Here is a 15791-nt window from a genome sequence, read left to right as displayed (position 1 = left end):
TCACTGTTGGGGAGTGCCTTGGTGAATGTTTCAGTGACCATCTCTGTGAGCACAGGCTTTGTAACTGTGTGTGTGTGTGGTGGGGGTGGGGGGGTACATTTGAGATTTGGGACTCTTCGTCTGGAAGCAGCTGCAGTCCTGCCACACACTGGCGCGCTCTTGTGCATGTTAATTCTCCAGGCCGCAGAGCTCACACAAACCCCCGCTGTGCTGCCCTGTAAATCACAGCTCTCTTTCCCCCTCTCTCCCCCTGCGGGGCTGCACGCCTTGCCTGGGCCCATATGCCCAGGGCCAGTGGAATCAGAAAAATGCTGTAGCCTCCCTGCTCATGTGGGCCTTGTCCAACTCACCCATCATCTTCCTCATGCCGCTGTGTGCGGCTGCCTTCATCTCCACAGGGGGTGGAATGTGCTTTCCCTGTCTGCTCAGCTCCAGTTCCCAGGGAGTACCTTACCTGAACATGGAGGAATTTTTTATTTTTTTTTAAAAGGTGAAATCAACAGCCTCTACAATCTCTAGAGCATTCGATAATGTGGCGGTTCCTCAATCATGACACTTCACAGGCTAATGTTTAATGGCTTTAAAAAAACAATTTTTTTTTTAATTGTGACTGACCTTTGACCCTTGGCTGTCCTCTCCTGTGTTCCTTTCTTTTAGACGGAACCTGACCAAACTCTCGCTGATCTTCAGTCACATGCTGGCCGAGCTCAAGGCCATCTTCCCCAATGGCTTGTTCCAAGGCGATAACTTCAGAATCACCAAGGCAGATGCAGCAGAGTTCTGGAGGAGATCATTTGGTGACAAGTGAGGTTTCTCCCATGCACCCAATCAGCTTATAAGTATTTTGTTATATCAGGCGTAGCATTTCTGTCCCATTATGAGCATAACTCACTGTGGTGGAGTGTGTGACTTAATGCTGGGTTGTGCTCCACCTGACTCTGCAGGACTGTAGTGTGTGTGACCCAGTGGTGTTGTGTGCTTCACCTTGTGCAGGACCATAGTGCCGTGGAAGATATTCCGACAGGCCCTGCATGAGTTCCACCCAATCAGCTCCGGCCTGGAGGCCATGGCAACTCAAGTCCAACGAATTGACCTCACCTGTAATGACTACATCTCTGTGTTTGAGTTTGACATCTTCACCAGGCTCTTTCAGGTGCAATGTCACACTCCCACGCTTCGGCCTACCGCTGACTGTCTCTGTTGGTGGTAGCTCAGGTTTAACAGTGGCCACTGTTGAGTGTTAGCACAGAAATGTGCTTACACCAGGGAACAGCTGCACTTTTTAAAACGATCTATTATGATTCTTTATTATTTTTAGTGTGAAATTAGACCGACTGTGTTTGAAATGTATTTTACCAGCACCCACAAACATTTCATTAGTAACAGGACTGGTTTTTCTTTTGCAGTTCATATTTTTATTATTCAGTAAGGGTTAGTTTAGGCTTTAGCAGCCTTAAAGTCTAAACCTGCTAAGAAGTAAACTAAGCAGAAACCTCTTGTCATATTAAATCATAATAAAAATGTGTTTTAAATATAAAGCACCTTTTCCAGGTTTACCAAGCTCAAGGTCACTAGACTGAGCATTGTTCACTAGAAAGGACATGTTGGCATGGGGTGTGAGGTATAACCAGTACAGGTTTTAAAGTATGTAACTGTAACTGGTAACCAATGCAGGTTAATAGGAATGCAGCTGTAACCAGTATAGATTATAAAGGGTGTAACTCTAACCACTAGCCATTAAAAGGATGTGGCTGTAACCAGTACCGGTTGTAAAAGATAAAATTGTAACCGCTGCATGTTGTAAAGGATTGGAATGATGTGAGCACGTTGCTTGAGCTGCATTTTTATGCTACCGTAGTGGTTTCATCGTGGCTTAACCTTCTAACCCATTCCCAGACTATTAGCCTTGTAGCCATGAAGTCATGAACTGGAGTTTCCACATTCTTTATGCTGGGTAAAGGGCAGAGTGGTGTGAAACAATGGAAAAAGTAGATAAACAAAGGTTGCAAACAGGTTAGGAACTTGCATTTCAGAAATGTCAGTAGTGAGATTTGGATTATCAAGGTTAGAGAAAATTAGTGTATCCAGCACATGATTAGTGAGCGTGGAAGAATGACTGTGGAAGTACTGATCTGAATTAGTGCATCATCAACGTAAAAATGAAAACCGAGTCTGTGACGACAAATAACCTGAACAAGTTATCTGGCATCAAGTGAGAATGCAGATTATGAAGAGGGCCAAGAGAAGATCCTTGAGTAACCCCTCGACTGAGGACGGCAGGGGAAGCTTTGTGTTTCTGAGCAGATATAAAATATTGTCTGGTTGAAATGAGAAATAGGAGATCTGTGCCAGGAATACAAATGACAGAGAGGCAGGGAAAAGTGAGGTCCTTCCAGACTTTATCAAAAGCTGGGATCAAATCTGCATCCAGGAAATTGGAACTCGGAGGCTTTGTAACATGCTGTTCCTTCGGTCTGTTTCGCATGACGTATCCAGATGTCCTAGGGCTGGGTGTTTTTGAAATTGTTTATTGTTAAACTAAGCAAAAATTGAATTACATTTAAAATTAGCACTTAAAACACATTGAGCATACAGCTCAGGTTCAGTGATTTTAAAAGCGCTTTTATGATGGCCAGTGTAGTTTGTAAAAGGTAGGGAATTGGCTCCCATTGTTGAATGTTAATTGAATGATGTGATGCCTGTTGTAAAGCACTACTGGTTTTCTCCAGTTAGATGATCAGGTCCATGAATTCTGCTGCATGGTTTTGGGATCCATTCCACTGTTGTGTGTGAGGACTCGAGTCAGTAGGAGGGTTGACATGGAGCCTAAACCAAATGAAAATGCTCCATATAAACACCTCAATCAGAATAAAAAAACCAGAACTGATTGATGTTTCAATCAGTAGCACAGGGGTGGTTTAAACGGTTAATTTTTCAGAAGAGAAATTGTACCCATTGTAAACATCTTAACCCAATTTACCTCCTGGCTGCGTTCTTTCTTAGCATGCTGTCCTTCTCCACATAAATGCACAGTGATGTACATTTGTCAAAAGGGCGGCTTCCGGGCTCATCTTGACTGTTTTTAATCCAAACACTTAAAGAAGTCAGTATTGCAGATTTAGAAAAGCATACGTTGACAACAGGTTTCGCTTCCTCACCTCATGCAAATTAGACGCCATGAATATGTATGCAGTATATAATCACTCAATCTAGCTCATGTCACACAGCTGTTCTGATTGAAATACTAGGCCCTATTACAGCATGTTTCATGTAAACCGTTGTCCCTAAATCCTCAGTCACAATTTTAATCAGAACGACAAAGTTATTCTCTCTCTCTCCTTCCCTCCTCCCTCCTCTCTGCCATCTAACATGTCTGTTGCGAGAGGGGCGCTCTCTGTGGCCCATGCTCCTCTGTTAGTAGTGGGCTCAAAGCAGACATTAGAGCTCTCTGCAACGCAGGCTACCAGCACATATCGCTCCTGCCCTTATCTCTCTGCATTAAGGTTCATCTGGGGAGGATGAGGGGATCTTTTAAGTCGGTGGGATTCGCATCAGTGTCCTAAAAGCATAAGCTTGGGCCTGTTGAGAACCGTTGTGCTGTGTAGTTGTTAAATATTTAGAAAATTACATTTCTAATGATGACGATGCTGTACTGTCCTCCTTGTGCATCTCTGCTGTTGGCACTGTGGCTGCTGGCCTTGGAGAACCACCCCCTTTGTTTGGACCCACCCTCAGCCACAAATAGGTGTCCGCATGCCCTTTGCTGAAGCAGCACCCAGCAAGGTCATGCATGTCATTTGGTTCTGATTGGATCAGTCCACTGGGATGGTGGGTGAGCTGCATAGAAACGGTGCTCCGTCAGAGCATTTGAAGGTTTTGTACCACTGAGGTCACCTTTGAAATCCAGCTTCTGTTGTTGCCCATGTCTGGTTTCCATTGAGATGCACTTTGCAGTCAAACTCAAACAAATGAAATATGGAGTAAAGATTTTATTGCTTTTCTAACAGGTATTATGCATGCATTTTAGAGAGTGATTATCCTCGGGTTGTTTTAAATCCTTTTTTCACAAATCCCAAGTTTCTAGTTTTTCCTACCGGAACATATCTGAGCTGGATATGGTGCGCTGGGAGCATGAGAAACTTGGAACTGTTCTGAGTAGCAGGTCCGAAAGCCTGGAGCTGAGAAGGCCTGCTTTCTGAATGGCAGCATTGCATATGCGCGACATTGAGGGCACTGGCTTGTTTCTCACACGATAAACAGATTAGAGGTGTTGCATTACTGCTTGGCTCTGCATAAGTGAAGTGTGACATGCTCACTGACCACAGGCAAAATTCAGCCAAAAAAAGTTTCAGATCAGTTTTATCGGTTCTCAAGTCTGTTCCTGTAAGCAGGCTAACGGAAGCGATTAGCTGCCAGGTCTGCGCGCAGATTTGAAATGCTGCATAAGCTGCATGCATGGCTGGATCAGAACTGCAGGTGTGCTTGGTAAAGCAATAGATGTCACAGCGCAGACACATTGGCACAGAGCTCATGACTTATACAGGGTTTCATCGGGGTTTCAGGTCTTTAGAAAACGGGTGCCACTTTCAAATATCGTATTGACTTGCCATTTTAAAAGAATGGTTGAATATTTTGACACTTATTATATGGATTTTAAATGTTATGTTCCTGCATAGTTTCTCTGAGGCAGATTTCTGTTCAGAGGTGAGGTGCAGTTTGCGTGCAGCAAGCCTTGTTTGCAGTGCCAGCCACACAGGTTCCACACACCTGTGCCCAGCGTCATTTATGGATTTCAGCCCCATGTGTGACTGCCTGCAGATACTGCAACTCTATTTCAACTAGATGTATAGAATTGCTTAGAATCAGTGGGAGATGAGCAGCCCATCATAGCTAATCTTACTTGTGGAGCCCTCCACGTTTCTGTTCTTAACCCGAGTTTATTTTCTACCACTCGGTAGTTCATTTGAATTTTTAATATTTTTTTATTTTTATGCAGTTGGCACACAGTTATTTTTCTATGATGCTTAATGATTTCAATAAATGATCCAATCTACTGGACTACATTATAGCAATAAAGTACATGTTATCTAGTATCTGGTAGCTGATTGAGGACCAGACAAACCCTGATTCAATTCCAGCGATCTTATGGGAGATGTGTAGGCAGCTCTTGGTCCACTCACGTCAAGAGTTAATCTTTCTCTGAAAAACAAGGCAATTTTATTATTTGGACTCCTAGTTACACTTCACATTGAATGGGTTTCTTTAGTTGCAGTCTGGCTTTTTTCGTTTTAGGAATATAGGAAAAATGAGAGATATGCCATTTCTGTGGGACTGTCCTCTCACTTTGTTGTGATGCCCCCTTTTTTTTTTTTTTTTTTTACCCACCTCAACCAAGGGGCAGCGGTCTGCTGGTGCAATACTCAGCCGCTCGTCTTCTCTCTGGGTCCAGGTGTGGCAGACGCGTTAGCCCACTGCTGGCCTTACTTCACTGGCCACCACTAAGGTGTAGGATCGAGTTTAAATGACTGGTTCTCGCTTAGCAGGTGCTGCGCAGGGAAGCACTGGGATATATTCATGAAATGCTAATGCCTTATGCTGGTCAGAGACTATTAGGGAACTCAAGTCAGAGCTCCTGGTGTTACTGAGGAAGAAACCGAAGCAGAAGGTTGATTTGCTGCTTGGATCCCAAACTTCTGGAATAATCTCCCAACTCACATTAGACGTTCTGATTCTTTCACCTCGTTTTTTAAAATATGGCTTAAATCCCACTTGTATGCCTTTAGCTTTATAGGTAGTCTGTTTTCTGTGAGTGTTTTCTAGGTTATGTTTATTTTCTATTTAACTTTGAGTGTTCAGCATTTTATAGCTTTCTCTTATAAATGGCATTTCCTATATAAATGGTACTTGATTGAAGGGAAAACTGTAAATCTGTTATTGTGCAGTACACTTTTTCTTGTACGTGGGTACTAAGAACTTTTATCATTGTTTTAATTTAAAGTTAGTTTAGTGTTCATTATATTAGTGGGCTGCTCAAATCGTCACTTGGTTCATCAAAGGAGGCGTTGTTTGTGAAGATGCAGTGCTGCTTTCCAAACAAGGTTTGCATTCTGTTTGCCAACGAATAAAGCGTGTTGTGTTGTTGGCATGCACATCGTTGATTCATGAGGGAATGATTCAGTCTGCTTGAGTTCTTCCTTCTGTTCTCCCATTCAGTGAAAACTTGCTCGTTACAATTGCACATCCTTCAGTGTCAGTTTGAAGCGCTGTGTTTTTAGCCATAGCTGTGAGGGTGACTCATTCCCACTGGAGCTCCCAGAACTCCTGCTCTGCTCATGGTCATTGACTGTTGGTGTAGCACACAAACGAGCATGTTTTGTCTTTTCTTTCCAATGCAGGCAAAGTTAACCCACACTGTGTATTTAGTTTTAGATCCTGACTGTGTCTCTGTCTGTGTGTGTGCGCACGCGCTGTGCAGCCGTGGTCATCTCTGTTGCGGAACTGGAACAGCCTGGCTGTGACTCACCCAGGCTACATGGCCTTTCTCACCTACGATGAGGTCAAAGCTCGACTGCAGAAGTTCATCCACAAGCCTGGCAGGTAATACACATGCACACACATACACAAGAGTCCTACATGCATGCGCACACACACCTATGCACATGAGGTTTGACACAGAGACTTGGCAGGTAACATGCACAAGCATGCACAAACATGCGTTTATAATTACACACACACACACACACATACACACACACTAAAATCTCCATGCTGCTACTTCAGAATCATAACTCCCAAGCCTTTGTGGCCTCTCTGCTACACCTGCATAGACATGAGAGACTTCATGCATTGTCCTTTGGTATAAGATACCTACTGTATACTTTCATGCAGCCACGCCCCCGTCCAGATGGCCATTCGTGACACAAGCGGACTTTCACACAACCAATGGCAGGGACACACAGGGGACAATTCACGGCTTCTCAGAAGCCGTCACGCTCCCAGTGGCTCACAGAACAGCATGGTACCTAACGTCAATAGACGTATTGTAAATTTCCAAGTGATGTCATAGCGGACATCGCAGAGTGAACCCGCCATGAGATGACCTGGAGCCAGACACTTGAATATTCATTAGGGAGCTCCGCATCGGTCTGTAGGTCCGATTTAGTCTTTATAAGATGCAGTCCATGCTGAACCTCTTTGTCTTAAAGGGGATAAGAACAAGGCTGATATTCTCTCTGTGACTGATTCAGGCAGGTGCCAACACTGTGCCCCGTTACTGCAGTGCCAGCACTGTCATGTTTAGAATTGCAAAGACGCATTTTGCTTATCTGTTATTCATATAATTGATTAATCAGCTTAAAAAGGGCTTGTTAATATTGAGATTGTAGCAAGTCACTTGGCGCACACTTTTTTTGTTGATTGTTTTGTTTAAGCAATGTGAAACACCACCACTCTCAGGCACAAAGCTGTTAGCTTATTCTGTCCAAGCATCATATTCATTTTGGATAGTACTGCTGAGATTCATGTCCTCAAGGACACTGGCATGGAGGTGCAGTTCAACTAGCGCACTACTGCTAGATCTCTGCAATCCACACCAGGACATTTTCCTTTCAGTTGCTCAAGCATGTTGGACTTCTGTGGAAAGTCAGCTGATTCTGGCATATCTCACATAAAACTTGCTCCCATGCCTTGCTTCTTATTGAGCATTCAGGTTAAGTCAGAAATTCATGGTTTGAACCCACTTCAAAGGTAAACAAAAAAATCAACACGGGGAAACATTTGTCCATAGTTTTTGTCAACACTGTCATTAATGTCGAATGGTTTCAGCTCTAGTCTTGCTGTAACGCGGTGCTGTGTTACTGAAATGTAACGCTAAATGGTCGTGCCCTTGCAGCTACATTTTCAGGCTGAGCTGCACACGCCTGGGCCAGTGGGCGATTGGCTACGTTACCGCAGACGGGAACATTCTCCAGACCATCCCCCACAACAAGCCCCTCTTCCAGGCTCTCATCGACGGCTTTCGGGAAGGATTGTGAGTTTGTTCAGATTCAGTTGTAAGCTGTTGCTTTCCCGTTAGGTCTCAACCCTTCCCCCCCCCCCACCCCAAATCATACACTACTGCCAATCATTTGGCAGGATAAGGGTTTGCACGTTTTTCCCACCGGCCATTTGTGCAGTACTGTTAAGCTTCTTAAAATGCTTTCTGGAAAGCCTGGAGATTATCTGTCTTTATTTAAAAGCAGTGTCTCAGTATAGACTCAAACTTCAGGATGTGCCAGGAAGTGGTGGTAATTGTGCTGTAGTATTCATTCTATACTTTGCTGCTTTTGTTGTTAATAATAATAATAATAATAATATTATTATTATTGCTCAGTGTTCATGGGTATTACTTTGTAATCTAATTGACATTGGTGAATGCTAGAAATGGCTCAGTGACTGAGATCAGCATCTGTTACACAGCTATCTGTTCCCTGACGGGCGCACTCAGAACCCTGACCTCACAAGCCTCTGTGAGCCCTCACCGCAAGACCATATCAAAGTCACCCAGGTGAACACGCACACATGCACACGCCTGCACCCCGCCTAACACCGTAGCACATTCATGGCTGTAATGCGCTCCCGTTTTGTTCTTCAGGAGCAGTACGAGCTCTACTGCGAAATGGGCTCCACTTTCCAGCTGTGCAAGATCTGCGCCGAGAACGACAAAGATGTGAAGATCGAGCCGTGCGGTCACCTCATGTGCACGTCCTGCCTTACGGCGTGGCAGGCAAGAGCACAGGGCGGAGACCAGTCTGCACAGGGCAGGGCCAGCGACTGCCCGTGGCCTGCTTAGACTCTCTCACTTTTACCCCTTGCAGGAGTCGGAGGGCCAGGGATGTCCTTTCTGCCGCTGCGAGATCAAGGGCACCGAGCCCATCGTGGTGGACCCCTTCGACCCCAAGGACAACAGCGGTAGCTCCTACGGGGGTTGCAGGAGCATGTTTGGGGCAGAAGGGGCTCCCTCCCCCAGCTATGACGACGACGATGACGACCGGCTTGAGGACCCTCACCTCATGATGAGCAAGTTAGCTGGCACTAAAGTGAGTAGAGCGCCCCCTAGTTATCCGCTTTGTTAATGCCCACCGGTGATCGGTGCTGGGGGGACGTCGCCCCCATTGCTGGGTGCACATCAGATGTGGCATCCTTCCTGTTGGTGTCACATGAGAGACAGAGCCCAGCCGGTCACCCGACCTCTCACCATCTAGGTGTGCAGTGTTCAGGGTCCTGCTTTGTAATCTGGTTGCCCTAATCTGTCTGAAAGTTAAACCAGGCCAGACGTTTTGGTTCTGCACAGGGCCCGCTGACGTCTTCAAACCTTTGAAGTATGGTGGCAGCCAGTTTGTTTGCTGTCTTGCAGGTGGAGAGACCTCCATCCCCGCTGTCAGCAGCTCCTCATTCCAGTTTGCCCCCTGTGCCCCCACGTCTAGACCTGCTGAACCAGCACCGACCGCCCAACCCCCCAGGGGCCTCCAGCCCAGGGGCCACATCAAAGGTAACTCTCAGTGTTCTGGAGGGAAGTTCACTAGTGCTTTTGTTATGGAGTAGGTAATGAGTCCGAAGGTTGCCACTGCAGTGTGGTCTGTGCCTGCTTATACCCACCTGTTGTCAGGCTCCTTCCCACCACAAGGACAAGCCATTACCGCTGCCCCCAGCTCTGCGGGACCTGCCCCCGCCCCCTCCACCAGACCGCCCCCACCCCGCCGCGCCTGAAGGTCGGCTCCAGAGACGCCCGCTGCCCTGCACGCCTGGCGAACCCGCCCGTGACAAGCTGCCTCCTGCTCCACCCAACCGCAACGTGTTGGACTGGAACCCCCGCCCCGTGCCCAAAGCGCCCTCCCAGTCACCCGCTGCAGGAGTGGACTCGCGCGGGGTACGCGAGCTGTCCAACCGCCACTCCCTTCCGTTGGCACTGCCCTCGGCCCTGGACACCCGGTCAGACGCCCAGAGGAACAACAGTCTGGACCACCAGCTGGTACGTTCATACCTCTCTCCTCCTGAAAGGGCAGGGTCTCGACTGCTCCCGGGGGCCAGCCACCTCACCTTCTGTATCGCGGAATATTCTGGAACGCAGTAGTGGATTTGAATTTGTCTCAATGCCGCAGAGCCTTGGCGCGTCAGCCTCAGGTGGAGCCGATTACGACAACCCCAAAGTGAAGCCCTCTGCCTCGGCCAATGCCATCTACTCCCTGGCAGCCAGGTACGTGTAGATCCGCCCCCAAAGCACCCGCTGTGTATGTATGAAGGTGCAGGAAAACGTTTGTGCTGTGAATTTCTGCATTAAGTACTAGGAAAGATTGCTGGTAAATAAGTTTGTACAAGTGCAATATTATGTTTGCTTGTGGAGGGCTGTGTGATTTCATTTGTGCTTATTATTCGTGCATATGTCCGTGTCTGTGTGTTTACACTGGCAGGCCTCTCCCTGCGGTGAAGCGTCTGACAGGAGAGGACGGATGCGAGAGTGACGAGGACTCTGACTACATGAGCCCCAGTTCTCGCCCCGTGCTGCCCACTGTGAGCCCCTCCCTCGGGGAGGCAGTGCCCAGACCCCCCCAGGCGTCTCTCAACTCCAGGTACGCCGCCCCTCCTGCACTTTAAGCCCCACGGCGCACTGTTAAACATGATGCATTATCTACTTCATAGGCCCGAATTCTTTCTGCGCCTTGTAGGTGGAGGCTCTGTGTTGCTTGTAACTGGTTGCATTCATGTGGTAACCTACCAGATGCTGTGTGCCAACTGGTTGAATTTCTGCTTGTTTCTGCAGGCCCGTGCACAGTGACATGGACTCCGAGGGCCCGCAGATGTATGAAGCCATGTACAACATACAGGCCCAGGCACTCACAGCCTCCCTCTCGCACCAGGCCAGAGACTCAGGTACCCTTCCCTCCAGCTCCTCTTTGAGGAGCACGCAGACATTACACGGCCCACCCGTATGGGCAGACAAAGTACCACCGCTTCGCTTGTGTTGCTCGGCCGCGCTCGCGTGTCCTGGGCGGCGAGGTGTGTCCGTGTAAACACCCAGTTCTCCTTTCGTCCCAAGACTACTCCGAGCTACCGCCGCTGGTGAGCTCCAACGGGCCCCGCGAGGCCGAGCGTGAGGAGGAGCAGGTAGAGGAAGAGGAGGATGGCTACGACTTCCCCAAGCCCCCCCTGCCTGTGGGGAGGCGCCCGCTCTCCGAGGTGGCCAGCTCTTCGGCAGCGTTCCACCGTCTCTCCATGGACAGCGAGCCCGGCACGTCAGCATGTGAGTACACGAAGCTGACTCGAACGAAACCTCGGCACGTCCTGCATTTGGAGTGTTCGAATGTGTCTGAAACAAGTTTTTTTTTCACTGACATTCATAGAGCACATAGGATCAGTCTTCTGCTGCCCACGTCTAACAGGGCTTGTGTTTTCCGTTCTCCCCTCTTTACGGGCACTCGCGTCTTTCCTCCACCAGCAATCGACTCGGCCGAGGCTCCGGAGCGTCCCCCCAAGCCCCTACCACGCCGGATCAACTCGGATCGCCGGCCCAGCCCCGCGCCGTCGGGGCCGGCTCCCGGCAACCCGCAGATGAGCAGCGAGATAGAGCTCCTGATGAGCCAGGGCTACTCCTACCAGGACATCCAGAAGGCGTTGATGATCGCGCAGAACAACATCGAGATGGCCAAGAACATCCTGCGCGAGTTTGTGTCGGTGCCCTCCACGGCGCACATCCTCACGTAGCCTCACCTCTCACCCGAGCCCCGGCTGCGTCTGCATCGGACCGGAGACCTCACCCTGCGTTTAGCCCCACCCACACGTCCGGGGAGTGCCTACCTGCCACCCTCTGACCGTTGCTCCGGCACGGTGTGACGCCGGCCTACTTCGGCTAAGGCCACGGCTCGGTGCCCCACGTACCCGCCCGCGCGAGTGCGTTTCCTGGAGTTCGTCTCGAGGCATTTGCATGTCCCCTGAGGCTTTAAGTCAGACTCGAGCAAGGACAAGAAATAAACTATTGTGTGTTTTATAATTTAATATATAAGTCTGCATACTGAAAATAGTTAATATATACACTTGTAGGGTGGAGAGGGGTTGGAGCAGCTGCAGGGTGGGAGTGGCAGAGGCAGCAGCATCCTCCTCCTTACGACTGTTCTCTCAACCACCAGGCAGACATGCAGACACCTGCAGCTAAACATTTTGCTGATGTCAAAAATGGCCTTTAATTGTGTTGCTTTGGTACTTTCTAGAGACTGTGTGCGTGCGTGCGCGTGTGTGTTTTCTCTAAAGTAGCATGGCATGAGTGATTAGTCCCCAGACCACAATCTGCTACTTCAGCTTCCTGTGCTTGCGGTGGCATCCTTGGGATACTGATCTGAAGTTGGGCATCAGTAATCCGTGGTCGCTGGAGTTTTCTCCGTGTGCGTGTGCGTGTGCGTGTGTGTGTGTGTGTGGAGCACTAGAGCTGTGTGAAGTCACTGGACGGTGACGCTTTGTAATTGGCTTTAACCAACATTAATCACCTGCACTGCCTATGCTGTTGTGTAGCATTACTGTAATAGATATACGTTTAGCTTCAAGAAAGTTCTGTGAAACTCTGAATTCGATGTTACAACCTCTCTTTTGACTCCATTAATATTTTACATGGTGGCAGATAGTGAAACAGGTCATGAGTGTAATTTTAGGATCCAGGTAGAATTTCAACATGTCTGTTAAATGCGTTCTGACCCAGGCTTGTGTGTGTTGTAAACTTTAGCCTGTCTGTGCGACGCAGAATCACAGCCTGATGTAAATGTGCTTCTCATAAAGGCACTGTGCTCTACCACACGTGGTGTTGTACACAAGCTGAGCTCTCGCTCGGTGATGGTGACGTCTGGCTTTGTGAGAAGGACGTGCTTGCTAGTCCAGACCAGCCCCCTGGCCAGCTTTCTGTCTTGAACTGGGACTGAAATTGCTCCCATTTTGGCATGAGTTTGGCTTTTATCTGAAGCTGTTCATCAAAGTGAAATCATTGATCACTTTAATATTATTATTATTATTATTATTATTATTATTATTGTTGTTGTTGTTGTTGTTGTTGTTGTTGTTAAGGCATTAATGTTCTTGTTTTTATTATTAATTCAGAAGTGCTTTACTGCTGCTACTATTGTTAGTGCTAAACAATTAAGCCTTAAATGTATATTTGTGAATATTGTGTTTAACCTATTTTAAAGTGACAGTATCTGTTCAGTTTAATTTGATTATGTAGCATACTTGAAATTCCTACCAGCTTGTGGGACAGGCTGGCTTCTGTGTTGTTTTTTCCTCTCTCTCTCCCTATCCCTCTCCCTCTCTCCACCCTGTCGTCTGTTGATGACGTAGATCGGTGTAAAGATGTGCAGATTCGCCGTTCTTTTTCGTGCTGGTGTTGGTGTTTGGCGTGAAGTCAACCTTACTCACCCCGCGGTTGGGCCTGTCCAGCGCACGCATTCACTTGTCCACCCCGTTTTCCAGGCCGTGGGAGTAGTTGAGTGGTGGCTCTTTCGGCCGAGTCCTCCCCAATCTCTCCCTCTTCTCAGGAATGCCGTAAGTCTAAACAGCCTCTGTCAGTATTGTACGAGCAGTGAAATGTTGAACTAGTACCGATGTTCTCTTGTTCAGGGCAGGCGCCCTGAACCACTACCTTTAGGTCACTCTTTGATGTAGTAATTTCGCAGAACCTTACAACTGAAGTGGTCAGGTGTACTCCGTCATGGGGGGCAGTTGTTTGGGGCAGTGGTCCGTCTGGGTCAGAGTGAGCTGTACTGGCCATGTGTGAGGTGAGGGTTAAGACGGACCTACTTATCTTATTGTCAACCCTAACTTTAATCCTTATTGTCAAGTAGTTATTGGTTGTCAGTATGTGATCCTTGATGCCTCTCTGTGTTCAGCATGTGGGAGGGTTTGGGTGGGTGGGGGGTGGTCTGTTTTCCCTAAAATATTGCACAGGCATTGCAGGTACTTCCACAATATGAAGCTTGTAGGTACATTAATCCTGTTGAACTGAAAGAAACATCTACCCAGTTTCCCAGATGATATACAACCTTGAATCATTTTAACAGATTTTTACTCCATTTGCGCTCGACACAAATGTTGACCGTTTTATTGTGTAGTTCATGTTTTAATTGCATCATGTGAAGTAAGGGTTCTTTTTCTCACCAGGACTGTTGGATTCGTTTCATTCTGATTACTGTATTTCTTGTCGATATTGTATATCTAGTGGGCGTGAGCCTCTGCACACTTGTGCGTGTTTTACAATACTTCGCACAATACACCAATTTGTGCTACGATACTGTCACTTTAAAATCAATTGTATAAAGTTACTTATATAGAACATGTGAATGGCAATGTTTTTATTTCATTTTGCATTCCTGTATATGTCAGAATTTGTTTTAATTATTTTTTTTTGTGTTTACTGATGTGAGCAATACTGTGAGCAGTGCCATAAGTTTTTAGTAATGTTGGTTTTGTTCTACTGCCCAGCATACGGCCTTATTCCTGTAATGAGTGAATGATCTGTGATGTTTTGACACAAGCCCATTGTTCTTCAATGTTTCTCTAACCTTTTTTCAGTGACATCAAAACAGTTGACTGGAATCTCCCGGTTCAGTCCACAAGAGGGAGCGCTTTCCTCATTTTGCCATAATTTCCTTAACTATTTTAGGGTTTTTTTGTTTTGTTTGTTGTTTTTGTTTTTTTGCTGACTCATCACATCAAAAGTATGCACAGTGCTATGCTATTGAATTAAATTTATAGAAAAAAGACAATGTCCTCAGTCTCTACTTATAGGTACTCTCAACATTGATGGTAAAACACCTGGTACATTTACCAGTCTGGTGCTGATAGATAACATCCTTGCAGCTAAATTAAAAGGGACAAAGCGTGTAAATTTGAGGACATTACCAGAAGTCAGTGTTAGAACATATTTATTCCATTTGTCCATGTGATGATCTTTAAAGCGAGATGCTCGTGAACCTTTCTCGTAACTAGTGGAACATGGCTTGGTGGTACAGGACTGAAACAATGGATTCCTCCTCTCACCCTCTCAGAGAGAGTGAGAGCGAGCGAGCGTGAGTATCTTGCCATGCAACTGTGGCTCTGAGATTTCCTTTCCCTTACTGATAGTCATGTTCATCATTCAGACTGCCATCGTTTGCCAGTGCCATGATTCTTTTTGATTTTGATTTTTTAAAAACTGTGTTCGTCTGAAAGTGGGAGAGTGCGCACCGGCGTGACTTCTGTGATCTGAACTTGGTACTCTGTAGGTTAGATCCAGTTACGGCTGGGTGTTTGTTCTTAACCAGGCAGACATCTGGCTACACAGTGTCATTTAGATTTAAAGGGCACAATAATGCCAAATATATTTGGTGATACTGTATAAAATGGTGATATTTCAGTACGAGCATACATGGAAGTTTGGCCCACTAAGGTACACTTTAGAGAAAGAAATATTCTGTCAAACTGAACAACTGTAAGAATGAATCCCTCAATCATAAAGCAGGTGTGTACAATTAAACGTCTTGCTGTGAAGGCTCAGCAGTATATACAAACTGGAAACCAGTGGGGTGCAAAGCAACAGAGACCATTCCCTCTTCCAGAAGTAGTTCACATGTAGAGGGGTGTGTGTTTGTGTTTCGTTTCATTTGTAAAGAAAAAAAGACTAATGTTATTTATTAATGTTGATGTACTCCAACCCAGAGATCCTTCCTTCATGAAGTCATTTTAATTTTTGAATTTATACATGTTATTAAAGCAATTTTGAATAAACGGATAGTAGTTGA

At 46.7% G+C, this 15791-nt stretch overlaps 1 protein-coding gene across 1 annotated transcript in view; it reads left to right on the top strand.

Annotated features, from left to right (window-relative positions):
* Nucleotides 1-15791, top strand: part of cbl (Cbl proto-oncogene, E3 ubiquitin protein ligase) — a 30363-nt gene extending 14572 nt beyond the window's left edge. Inside the window, exons 3-16 of the mRNA XM_035534235.1 lie at nucleotides 658-804; nucleotides 994-1153; nucleotides 6476-6597; nucleotides 7892-8029; nucleotides 8458-8545; nucleotides 8633-8764; nucleotides 8856-9077; nucleotides 9395-9529; nucleotides 9647-10009; nucleotides 10140-10234; nucleotides 10449-10607; nucleotides 10799-10908; nucleotides 11075-11278; nucleotides 11474-15791. Of these exons, the coding sequence (XP_035390128.1) occupies nucleotides 658-804; nucleotides 994-1153; nucleotides 6476-6597; nucleotides 7892-8029; nucleotides 8458-8545; nucleotides 8633-8764; nucleotides 8856-9077; nucleotides 9395-9529; nucleotides 9647-10009; nucleotides 10140-10234; nucleotides 10449-10607; nucleotides 10799-10908; nucleotides 11075-11278; nucleotides 11474-11739 (2341 nt within the window). The 3' untranslated portion in view covers nucleotides 11740-15791. The remainder of the gene's footprint in view (nucleotides 1-657; nucleotides 805-993; nucleotides 1154-6475; nucleotides 6598-7891; nucleotides 8030-8457; nucleotides 8546-8632; nucleotides 8765-8855; nucleotides 9078-9394; nucleotides 9530-9646; nucleotides 10010-10139; nucleotides 10235-10448; nucleotides 10608-10798; nucleotides 10909-11074; nucleotides 11279-11473) is intronic.

This window comes from Electrophorus electricus, chromosome 15, assembly GCF_013358815.1.
Source record: "Electrophorus electricus isolate fEleEle1 chromosome 15, fEleEle1.pri, whole genome shotgun sequence".
Taxonomy (NCBI): domain Eukaryota; kingdom Metazoa; phylum Chordata; class Actinopteri; order Gymnotiformes; family Gymnotidae; genus Electrophorus; species Electrophorus electricus.
This window is presented reverse-complemented; position numbering and strand designations above follow the sequence as displayed.